At 35.4% G+C, this 12,660-nt stretch overlaps 1 protein-coding gene and 1 pseudogene across 2 annotated transcripts; one reads left to right on the top strand and one right to left on the bottom strand.

The window, feature by feature from the left end:
- The first annotated feature begins 139 nt into the window (after nt 1–139).
- Nucleotides 140–2,913, top strand: LOC116134964 (annotated as a pseudogene).
- Nucleotides 2,914–5,874: 2,961 nt separating this feature from the next.
- LOC116134963 (E3 ubiquitin-protein ligase MBR2-like) lies at nt 5,875–9,700 on the bottom strand. 2 transcript variants are annotated; one of them, XM_031420638.1, is made up of 6 exons: nt 9,560–9,700; nt 7,355–8,581; nt 7,077–7,127; nt 6,906–7,004; nt 6,594–6,758; nt 5,875–6,257 (listed from the first exon to the last, which is right to left on the bottom strand). In XM_031420638.1, the coding sequence occupies exons 2-6, from the start codon at nt 8,555–8,557 to the stop codon at nt 6,114–6,116; spliced, it is 1,662 nt and encodes a 553-aa protein (XP_031276498.1). In that variant the 5' UTR covers nt 8,558–8,581; nt 9,560–9,700; the 3' UTR covers nt 5,875–6,113. The 2 variants fall into 2 exon arrangements, with proteins under 2 accessions (XP_031276498.1, XP_031276500.1); XM_031420640.1 differs by lacking the exon at nt 9,560–9,700 and adding an exon at nt 9,103–9,294.
- Between the last annotated feature and the right edge of the window lie 2,960 nt (nt 9,701–12,660).

Raw genomic sequence — 12,660 nt, 5'->3', positions numbered from 1 at the left:
CATAGCTGTTGTGTAAAAATAACTGATATTTTAATAATCATATAATTAATCTAAAATTGTAACAAAAAATAAAAAATAAAAAAATAAGAAATAAACACGTTTGCACTAAAAAAACACAAGGTGAGAGAGAGCGAGAAAGAAGAGAAGGGAAGGAGCGAAGAGAGAGACAAAAAACAAAAACAGTAACTAATAGCAGCGATCGAGCTACACAAACAAAATACCCAACTTCAATTACAAATCAAATACAAGTAACCAAAAACCCAGAAGAAAAATGCACTCCAAATTTTCAAATTATTGAAAAAAAAATTAAATTAAGATTAAACAAACACAGAGCCAAATTTTCAAGCCGCGAAGAAGCGTATCCCAAGTTACTGAGACTTCGATTTCTCAACAATTCGTCGAGTTCATTAAGGTCAGGCTTCAATCAATCTGTTAACATTGAATTTATACTGTTGAGCTTAGTTTTCAGTCTTCATTGTGCTTGCTTTCTTTGCAATTTGATTTTCTTCTCTAATTCGTGCTCTGTTCTAAACTCAATGATCAAACTTACCGATCTCTTTTGTTTAACTTCCAATTTTGAAATTTGAAGTTTTAAGCTTTTAAATTACGTGCAAACAATAAGGTGTTTTAATTTAATCGGTGCAGTGATAATACTTTTACGGTTCGTGAAGTTCGTGGGAGGCCGTGGTTGGTTTTGGTGATGTGAAGCTAGGGTTTTGATTTATTCTGTATTCGGATGAACTTGGTTTGTTTTCGTGGTTTTGGAATAACTTGTGCTGTGAGTTTGATCTTTTAGGGTTTTGGTTTCTTGCGACGATGAGATTTGGGTTTGCATTGTATTGTGGGTGGGTGGGTGAATTTGGGGTTGTCTGGAAACGGAAATAACTGAATTTTGCTCCGGAATTGAGATTTCTGGGATATTTTAAATTACTTAGGTCTTTTTTTTTTTTTTTTTTTTTCTTGAGCCTGTTTCTTAAGATATGCAGAGTTTGAGATTTTGATTTCCATGTGAGGGTATGGGAATTTGTGGTTCTTCTGATGCAAGAATAACAAGAATTCAGTAGGGTTTAGTTTTGGGGTTTTTAGTTTTGTGAAGGTGTATGAATCTGTTCATTGAGAAATGCAACCTCAACACGGTTCTAGAATTGATTTGGTTGAATTGAAAACTCAGATAGTGAAGAAGATTGGGATTGATAGGTCAAAGAAATACTTTTATAATTTGAATAGGTTTTTGAATGAGAAAATAAATAAGATTCAGTTTGATCAGTTTTGCCGTCGCCTACTTGGAAGGGAGAATCTTCCCCTGCATAACCAATTGCTTTTTGCAATCTTGAAAAATGCATGTCAAGCTAAGACACCACCACCTTTTAATGAGACGACGCTTACGAAATCTGTAACTCAAGCAATAAAAGGTTCTCCCAGTAGAGAAGATGGGCATGAACCAAGTGGGTCACTTGTTCCGAGTCAGAATCAAAGTGTCCCTATTTGGCCAAATGGAGTTTTGCCAGTGTCCCCGCGAAAGGTTAGATCGGGGGGTCGAGATCGGAAGGTCAGGGATAGGTCTAGTTTGCTGGGACCAAATGGAAAGGTTGATTGTATTTCTCAGCAGTCATTAGGTACAGAAGATAGTGGTGGTAAGCTTCATATGGCAAATGGGGATTTAACACCTTGTGATTATCAGAGACCAGTGCAGCATCTTCATGCAGTTGCAGAGCAACCTGATAATGAAAACAAGGGATCAGTTCGAGCCACTGAAAGACCAAGGATACCTAGTAAAGATCGGGCTGGAGTTGGTTTCTTTGAAGATGGGGAAGAAGTGGAGCAAGCTAACCACTTTAATTTCTCTAGCAGTCCTCTACTTGCTCCCCTTGGGATCCCATTTTGCTCAGCCAGTATAGGTGGGACCCGCAAAACTATTCCTGTGCAAAGTACTGGTGATTTTGTCAGCTAATACGACAGTTGTGGTTTGTCTGATAACGAGACGCTTAGGAAACGTATGGAGCAGATTGCTGCAGCTCAGGGCCTTGGAGGTGTTTCACTGGAATGTGCTAATACTCTGAATACTATGTTAGATTTGTATCTGAAGAAGTTGATCAAGTCATGTGTGGAGTTGGTTGGATCAAGGTCTGCACAGGAGCCCAGAAAGCATACTGTCAACAAGCAACAGGTTCAGGGCAGAGTTTTAAATGGGATTTGGCCTAGTAATCACTTACACACGCAGAATACTAGTCGTCATTTGGAAGGTATGCAGAATCAAAGACCACAATGCTCGATATCTTTGCATGATTTCAAGGTTGCCATGGAGCTGAATCCACAGCAACTTGGAGAAGATTGGCCATTGCTGCTGGACAAAATTTGCATGGAATCTTTCGAGCAATGAAAATGCATAGAGAGATTTTTTTTATCCCATAATTATGATTGGGTCAGACTGTTCTGGTTCAAAGAGTGACTGTTTTTGAAAATCTTTGAAGCTCCCAGTTCATGCATATTGCTGGCTGAACCAGATGGCTGCCTTTCAGATTTATGCCATGGCCCTTGAAAGATACCATTTATCTGGTTGGGCATCATGATGACTGTATTCTCCTGCTGCAGATCCCAGATGAATCAGCATCTCATTCAAAGGCAACCAAGCAAGGGGTACTTTTAAATGTAGGATCTCATGCTTGGTTGCCCTACTGTACAATTAACACTGACGTTGGCTGTCTCCTGCCATTGCTACAGATCTCGAGTTTTCCATGTATAATTACAGCCAATGGGGAGGAAATCTAAGAAAGTTTTGCAGGAATACTGTTTTGTAGCTTGGTGAAAGGTATAATCACTCATGTAAGAGCTGCAGTTAGCTCTGTATGTAATTTAGAATCTGAGAATTGATTGGAATTCCAATATTAATAACAAATTCACATCCATTTAATAGTCCTCAATGTTTTTATTTTGAATGTTTCAGCTTAATGACACCTGAAAATTCTATGTTAAAGTAATATGACTGATGTTGGATTTGCTAGCCATAGTTTACCATGGACGCTTGACAAGAAGGTGGCACATATAGTCTTTATTCCCAAGACAAATGCTTCTTTTACGTGGATGCTCTGCGCTGCTTAATTTTTTAATTTCAGTTTGCTCTCTCTAAGAGACCAGTTGTCCACAATAGTGCAGTCAATGATCTGAGTGAAATTTGTTCAGTCTTTTAAATTTGGCACAAGTTACCAATCACAAGGAAGTTTAAAATTAGTGAATTATAAGAAAAATCATCATCAACGTGTCAAATTTTTCACAATAAATTTAAATGGGGGATAGAAATAATACCATTAGTTGGTAAAATTCAACATCTCTTCATTGAATTCAAACTTATGCAGCTTGTTAATCCATTTTTTTTCCTTAGTTGTTGAGGATGTCTATTTCTTTGACAACATCAATTTTCATGAATATTTGAGTATTTAACTGGATTGATGATTTATGCTCTATTATAACAAATATTTACCAGTTTTGATGGTAAAATGCCTCAAGTTCTATTATTGGAGCAGATGTGAAGCGCATTTTGTGCCATTCAATCTGCGATATTGTACCTGACAACCTGGTGCATGGAGAAAGTGCAAGTGAATATACAAGACTGCTTGGTGCAGTTGTCTTCTATAAGGGACCTTAACTCCCTTACTGATGATATTTAATTGAGCCTTCTCCAATTTATTTGTTAATTAATGATGCACACACAAATTATCTATATAAACTCGTGTACTCAATATGATGTAGCATTATCATTTTATTGCCACACAGTTCATCTTCATTAATTGCTTAATTTTTTCCCTTTCATCTTTGCATTTATTGTGTACTGAATCAGTTTATATATAAAGTTTGCAAGAGTATTGCTGTCACTGCTGGTTGGATTAGCACTTCATCAGGGCATTTTTCAGTCATAAAAAGGAAGTAATTTTGTTGACATTGTTTCTGAGGTTCTGTGGAGGGGAGGGTTCTGGAAATTCCATTTAGAAGTTTTTGGATTGCCTTGTCTGCTGTCTGTATCCAATGATGAGGCAGATTACGCTCTCTTCAATAGAAGATGTGAAAGAAAGCATAAGTTCTGGAGACCAGTGCAGCATGCTAAATGACTTCCTATAGTAGCTGAAAATTTTTGGGGGCTACGGCTTTAGTGATCCATGGGAAAAACTTTAGAATGTCCATTGTATATACCATCCACAATGATGTGATGCCACGTTAGCACATGTAGCGTGCATGTACCTCACAATTGATTGGTTGCATATACATCCGATGTACAGTAAACTTTCTGAGATATGTTGTGGAGATTGTAGGTGACCTCGAGGAATGTGTGTAGCAATCCAGGGGCTTTAAGAGTTTTGCACGTAAGAGTGTTGGAATATATGTCTTGGATATGACTGCACTTCTTTGATTAAGTCTTACTTTGATTTGGTGGGAGGCAAATCCACTAATGGAATGGAAAAGTACCCAGCTTACAAAAAGTGCATTTGGGTAATATAAAGGAGTTTTTTACTGTTGGTTGCTCTCTTGCAAGATAAAATTTGAGGGTTAGAGCATAGAAGGATTATTTTCTTTTTGCTGCAGTAGATACTACACATTTATTTAATTGCAACTCAAGTGGATCCTTTTAGAAACGATATAGAGAAGAGTTTTGCAGGCAATACGTTAAAGATTGGATGCATAGAAACAGAGATTATCTTTATTTTGTAGGCTGTTTTTAGCTCCATTCTGGTTCAGAAGATGTGAAGGATATTATGTGCAGAAGTAAGAAAATTACCATCATAGCAAGTGGTTTGTGTGTTAGGCTGCCAATATTTTGTGGTTTTTCCAGTCTCGTGTCATGTAGCTCTTTATTTATAAAGATTTGAGGATCCTTTTGGTAGAGACAAAAGGGTAGTCTTCTGAAAATCTACCACCACATAGTTTGTGGTTGATTTTGAATAAGATGAACAATAGGAGTTGGGTTTCTAGCTTCTTGAGCATCAAAAATGAAAATTTCAGCACACGATTTCTCAAATTTTTTTCATACACCAAATTGTAAAGTGTTCTGGGTTTAAAATGTTTGCATTCATCTTCCACTAGGCAACATATTGCATATGGAAATATACACTGCAAATGGGCTCATCTTCATAATTTTTCTTGATATTGTTTCTGGTGCCAATACCTTCAAGCCATAGTTCTTGTTCTTGTTCTTGAGGTGGTGGACCATGTGGGATGTTGAGTGCTTTATGTCCTTTCACTAAAAAGGAAGAAAAAAAAATTATCTGGGATGATTGGTAACTACTCTGATATTCCCATGTTAACATAAAAAGAGGCATGAGATGGCCTACTCAAATGGCATTAAGTCAGTCAGTCCCGGCACTAAAATTTCTAGGTTACATAGTATTATTCTTCAGTTTATAAGAACCATAAAATACAACCAGAAAATGGGGCTTTTTTGTCCCTTGTCAATTGTATTTTTAATTCTATTAAAAAGATTATCTTATCCTTATAATTTAAGAAACATAAGCAATGGGCCCATGGCATCGATGTTTGATGAATTTCTGGCTATGAGACTCAGGATTATGTTCTCCATCCAATGTGCTACTACAATCACCAGTCTATTTTTCCTTTACTTCTTTCTTTTTCCTCTCATGGCTCTTTCAATTGTCTTGATTAATCAAATTTGATAGTGATCGTTTTTTGTATTAAGTTGAAAATTTCAAACCCATTTATTTCTGGACCTACACATGACTTTATCTCACTTATCTAAATGGATAACAATTGTCTAATCTTGCAAGTTTTAATTGAAGCCAATGGCTCCTTATTGGCTCAAATTTCCCTCTACATATTTACCAAACATATGCATAAAGAGAAGAGAACAAAAAGCAAATAAAATCCTCCTAAAAGACGAACAGCATTTTTTTTATAAAATTTCATTCACAGTTTACTTTTTTTTAATGTGAACATGGAATTCAATTTCCACCGCAGAGCAGCTTGCCTGGGTTTATTACTTGATGAACGGGGACTTGTTATGTACATAAAGAAGATTAAGATTAAAGATGAAGGGACGCACTTAATTTGTACAAAATGAACAAAAAAAGAAGTCGGTCTCCCGCATCATTTTAAACAATGGAATCTTGTCATGAAGAATGTGGCGAGGGCTCTGCTGCTGCCTTGCAAATAGGGCACCAGTTCTTCAGCCGCAGCCACTGCTGTATGCAGGTCACATGATATCTATGCTGACAATGTAACCTCCCCACTTCATCCCCAGCAACATAATCTTCCTGTGATGATAAGACAAGCATGTTTTAGAAATTTGATTCAGTCAAGAAAACAAACTTGAATTTGCAGTGCAAATTAGGTGACATAAAATTAATCTGATCTGGCAGTGGATACATGTTTTGCTCACATTCCAGCAAACTAAGTTCTCTTTTAGCTTAAAAAAAAAAGATGCAACCATCACTAAAAAACGGTATTTACAAATTAATTTTGTGTGCACTGATGCAATCATTCTAGCAGGTACCCTGATGATTTGATTTGGCTAGATTATCAACTGAAAAAAATTAAAAAAAAAAAAATTAATAATAACAGCAAATTCTTCAAGTATTTATTCAACGGACCTGACAAACAGAACATTTAACATCATCATTATTGCCACTGCAGTTCAAAGTGGCATCCTTGAGAGCTTTTGACTGATAGATGCTTGTCATAAGGCATTTGGATATTGCTTCTTCTGTTAATGCAGTGCTCACACTACCCATTCTCTCTTCCAGAGCTAATAATTCCTGCAATGGTACCAGTATAAAGCTATAACATAAGAAAAGCCAAAAACAGTATCAATTTTATTAATACAAAAAAAAATTGAAGTACAAAAGCTACAAGCAAGACAAAGCTCTGACTGAATTGCAAGATTATCATAACAGAGAACAAACCTCATATGACATGTCATCAATATCCAGTCTCATGTCTCTATGCTGGTCGTAAAAATTTAGGCCGTTAAGGAGCAAATTGGTCTCCAGAACAAGTAATTGCTGCAAGACAAAAAGAAAATATTTAAAACTGCCAGTCAATTTGCTGGAACCAAAAATTTGAAAGTTGACTACCTCATAAGATAACTCTTCATCTTGTTCAATCCTCTCAAGAGCCGACAATACCTGCAAGATATTATAAAAACACATATATTACAAATGGGGCTTTATCAAAACAATTACATCATTAACAAACTTTAACTGGTTCATTTTTCACCCCTCTCCAAACAAGACTATTCCATACTGTTCAAAGGATAATACACAAACAAAAAACCTCCATAGAAGCAATCCTTTTTATTCTCAGAATTTTCGTGCAAAAGAAATCTAAAACAACATACAAATAATAACACTACCTCTGCAATACCATCCATATTATAGCGCCCAAAGTTATCACCATTAATTAAAGAGCGAGGAATGCCAACTTCTGAGGGACTACCAGGCACTAAAACTCGTAAACTTCCACTGCTACTGCCAGGCCGACTGTAAGAACCCAGGCGACCTGAGGGAGTTTCCAAAGAAAATTGAGGCCATGAAGAAGGAACATTTAAATCAGTATATATATCAGATTCAGGCACTCGTTGAATCCCAACAGGGGACTCGTTTGGTGCTAAATTATTTCCATTTCCTTGATAAGGGAGCCTTGCCCGGTTGTTACCATTGGCTGATCTCCGAGTCCTAACAGATGTAACACTATTATCCCTGTTAGGAGGCCAATTCCTGGCTCGTCTTGAATCAGAAATGGAGACACCAAGGTTAGAACTGTGATTTCGCACTTCAAGCGATGGTTCACTTGTTTTCTTCCCTCTAGAGGATGAACTACTTTCTCCTTCTGAACTTCTCTTTTTAACCATATCCTTCCTTTTACTAATGCTTGACTCTGCTAAAGAACTACTACTACTGGAAGGGATGACATCAGAAATAGAGTTGCACCTTAGATTTCTCAAACCATGCCTGTTTGTGTTAGCCACTGTTGTCTGACAGGTACTCCTAAATGGCAAAGACACAGAGGAACCACCTGAAATATCTCGGTTGCCCAACCCAGATCTGTGATGGAAATTCCTCCGAGATCTTGTGTTTGATGCTGCACTGGAGCTTGCCTCTTCCATTATCATAACATCCCCAGAATCAGCATCCTCAGATTCAGGGCAAAGCCCTCTTTGAATCTTTCCAGGTGGAGGAACGAGTTCTGCAACTTCTGGCTCATCCCGAACACTACTAGTTTCAGATGAATCCGTTTCAATTTGGGAAGACGCCTTTTTCCGAGGATTTGTGGGGGACTTTTTTGCATTGCTGACTGCTGCACAAGTCCTTGAGGAGCTTCCGATTATTTCCTTGCCACTGGAAGAAGAGCGAAATGAAGGCCTTGAAGATTTGGCTTTTTCTGAGCAGCCAATTTGAGCGCCCTTCATGGAATTCAGTCGACCACTGCAACCAATTCTGCTGCAAAATTGAGCATTTTGGTCTCTGTTATTGACAGTATCTCTTAGAACAAGACCAGAACCCTTTTTCGTGACAACAAGCCCATCTACAGCTCTTTTACCAGAATATCCATCCATGTATCCAGTACCAATCCCTTGTATCTGAGACAACATAGATGAACCAATTCAAGCAATCAAAGCCTTTCTCAACATTATGCATCAATTAAAAAAAATGCACAGTATTATTTTTCAAAATAGATCAAAAACTTTATGCAGCACAACCCAAACGAAAAGCATACACCAATTGCACATGACAGTAGTCTATTATAATTCATTGATCATCCCACAACAATTACTGAAAAGTCCCACCACGTTATAAATAACATGGTAAATCCGGAATATATCATCAATAACTCAGGTGGTTAAATTTCAGAGGTTCTACCCTACAGATGCTATATCCATAACTACCACAGTTAGACAGAAATTCATATAGTTCATTAAAATTTGAAACATAAAAAAGTTTTGTCATAAGAAAATAAATTTGCATATTATCTCTGACACCTTGAACAACAAAGATTATGTTAAATTCAGTAACAAATTCAGATACAAATTCAGATAACAGTACTGAGTCCAATAACAAAAAAACAAACGGATTAAAGCAAAACAAAGTGTATCAACATTACCTGCGTTATTGATAAATAAAAATTAATCACATAATGGTAAATAGTTTCATATGTTTCCGACTCTGAACAACAGACGAACGAAAGAGGAGCCAAAGGCCATATGGCCAATATTAGATCCCAAGATAAAGGGTTTCTTCTTCTTTTTTTTAAGGCCAAAGCTTTGCTTGAATTATTCTCCACACAATCTTTCTAAGTCTTCCCTTTTTTCTAAAAATAAAAATATTAATATTAATAAAAAGACTCTTTCTCCGTGATTAACGGCCTCTCAAAAGCTGAACCAACCCCCTAAAGTTATTCAACAACAATCACTACTCTTTCTTCCTTCCAAAAAAAAAAAAAAAAAAAGAGCAGAAATTCAATTCAAACATCAACACAATCCAAATTAATCCCAAAAAAAAAAAAAAAAACACAGAAACTGATTATCGAGTGATGAAAAGAATCAAGATTATTGAATTACCTCGCTTTGCTATTTCTTCTTCCTTCTCTTCTCAGAGACGTATTTGGTTCTCAAGAGTTTCTTGAGATTGAGTTTTCAGAGAGAAATAGAATCCAAAACGTGTGTGAAAGATACAAGGCGCAGGTTGCTAATGAGTAAGTTGGGACTAATTATTTATAATAATTTAATTAATTATCACTTCATTAACATTAATAAAAAAAAATTAAGAAATTGATTTAACATCTTTTAAAGTTGAGACTTGAGCGAAGCCAAATGAGATATGCACCGAATGCAAAGCAAAAGCAGTGCCGTCCTAGGGAAAAAAAATTATTTTGACCGTTGATATTGGGTTTGGAGAGTCAAAGATCGACGGCTGACGAAGACCCGTGACGTTATTAGGTTAATGTTTTATCTTTTGGACGGAACAGATTTAACGAGTTCCATGGCCCCACCTACACGCCTACATCAACAGGCAACAGCTGAGCCGCCTAACCTTTTTTTCATTTATTTAATTTTTTTTTTTTTAAGTACATCAAGTCGAAGCGCGTGTTAATACGCGATGTATTTTGATAAAGATGGTATTTAATTCTTGATTTGACCAGTATTTATCTACTTTGGTCTTTTCATTTTTGTTTTTTGAAATTTAATTTCAATTTGGTGTGGCTGAGTTTTTTTTTTAATTATAATCTATAATTTAAAAAAAAATTCAAATGTAATAAAAAACAAGCATCGAATTTAAATTTTTGAGTAATGTATGTATATAGTTATAATTTTATGATTTTTAACTAATGATTCCTTTTATATGGAAAAAAATAAATTCCATCTTTATATATAAAAAAATTATTATGAATAGTTTATGATATGTTATAATCTATACATTTTATATAAATTTATATTAAAAAATCATCTTTTATTTATATAAATTTGTAAAAATGATTAACAAATAATTAAAAATTGAATTAGAGTGAGTAAGGGGCGATTTGGTCCGAACAAACTTGAGTGATCACCACGCTCTTTAAGCATTGGGTCCAGCATCGCTTTCTTCACTAACCCAGTTGCCAATACGCAATACCCATCAACAAATTAAAAAAAAAATCAATTTTCTTTTTGATTCTTCTCTAAGAACTCACCAAATAACCATCACAAAAATTTCAGAAAAAAAAAAAAGAATATTATTTTTCTAATAATATATTTAATTTTTGATGATACTTGTTTAATTGGAAGTAAACGTGAGATTAGGCTGTGAGGAATCAATTACTTTAGCTTTTGAGATTAATTAAATTCCTAATAGGGTAACCTTAGACACAAATCACACGTGGCATATGAAATCTAATGATTAATCCTAATGTTTATAGTGTGAATAATTTGAAAATAGTGGTGTCAACATGCCAAGGTTTTACGCACATTAAGGTGTATGAACAATAACAAAAATCAATTAAATAAAAATTCCGTGGAAGAAAATGTAAATTCAAATTTATAAAATAAATAAACTGATAAATAACTTATGAAAGAAGTTAAACTTGTAATATACGAAAACTCATTTAAAATAATATAAAGTTTTTTTAATATTATGGAATCAAATAACTTAAAAAAAATTCAATTGTGTTTTTAATTTTAGTAAGTGTTATGTGGTAAACTGAAAAGGATAATTCTTAATCGGGGAAGGATAATTTTGATTAAGCCAAAAGATATCATGCGATATGGACTCCATAATTAGAGTTGATCCCCATAATTAGAGTCGAGGATCAAGTTGTTTTCCTGAGGATTTAGAGTTTATTCCCAACTCTATTATGTTTTGAGGGGACAACAAAAATACACACATAGAAGAACAGTAAGGCTGAGAAAAGAGAGAGAATTTGAGATAACTTTATGTTACTTTGTTCGTAAATACACTCAATATACAACAGTGGACGTAAGTTTTACGTTATAAATAGTCAAAGCACTTTAAAAATCTTATTTTGTTCTATGTGTATTATATTAAGTTTTTGTTCATATACAGTTGTTATATCCCACCGCTGATCCATCAAGATTATGCAAACGTGTAACATGATTATAACGTTATCAATCACGTACCTTTTGTTGTTGCGATTTTTTACATTAATAATAAATTATTTTAACGGTAAATAAACTGAACTAAAGAGGATTTTATAATTTTGAAGGGTAAAAAATATGACCGAAATTAAGTCAAAAACAATTAATTAAGATTAGAAAAATATGCTCAAAACTTATTCAAGAGAATATAATGATAGATAATGGATTTATTGTTACTTTTGAAATTAAATGTGTTGTGACAGAAATAATTATAGAGCACATTTGTGGGTTGTTCATGTCACTAAAGCATAATGAATAATACAATAATGGGTGTTAAAGTTTTTCAAAAAGTAGTTTTGTTGGAGAAGTGCTTTTTCCTCAAAAGCATTGATTAATTAGATGCTAAAAGTAAGTCACATAAATGGAGTGTCCTTGTTGTTTGAAAGCTTAATTTAATATTAATTTTAGGGCGAACGACTTATTGATACCCAAGGTTTGTCAAAACGATAAGTTGGTACCTAAAAGGTTTTGAAACGATAAACAGGTACCTTCCGTCATGTTCTGTTAGTGATTTTCATTTGATAATAGTGAAAAGACTAAAATGCCCTTAAAAGTTTAATATTTTAGTTTTTTATAAATTTAAAAATTTCTAAAAAACCCCCAGGTTTGCTAATTTGACTAAATACCCTAATATATAAAAAGTTTATAAAATAACAAATACACCCCCGCCACCCACAGTGCCAGATTCCGGCCACCGCCGCCGGAACCTGGCCGGAAAATTGCGTTACGACACAGACCCATCGGATCTGTGTCGTAACGCGTAGATCTTTCATTTTCCGGCAAGATCCGTGGCTGATCTGGCCGGAAAAGGCCAGATCTACGGCCGTCGAGACCGGGAACTTGCCGGAAAATTGTGTTACGACACAGACCCATCGGATCTGTGTCGTAACACCTCGATCTGGCATTTTCCGGCCAGATCCGTGGAGGATCTGGCCGGAAAAGGCCAGATCTGGCCGTCGAGGCCGAAAAAGGCCAGACGTAGATCTGGCCTTTTCCGGCCAGATCCGCCACGAATCTGGCCGGAAAAGGCC

Source organism: Pistacia vera, unplaced genomic scaffold (genome assembly GCF_008641045.1).
Source record: "Pistacia vera cultivar Batoury unplaced genomic scaffold, PisVer_v2 Contig292, whole genome shotgun sequence".
In the NCBI taxonomy this organism is placed as follows: Eukaryota; Viridiplantae; Streptophyta; class Magnoliopsida; order Sapindales; family Anacardiaceae; genus Pistacia; species Pistacia vera.
The sequence above is the reverse complement of the archived record's forward strand: the minus strand, read 5'-3'. Positions and strand labels throughout refer to the sequence as shown.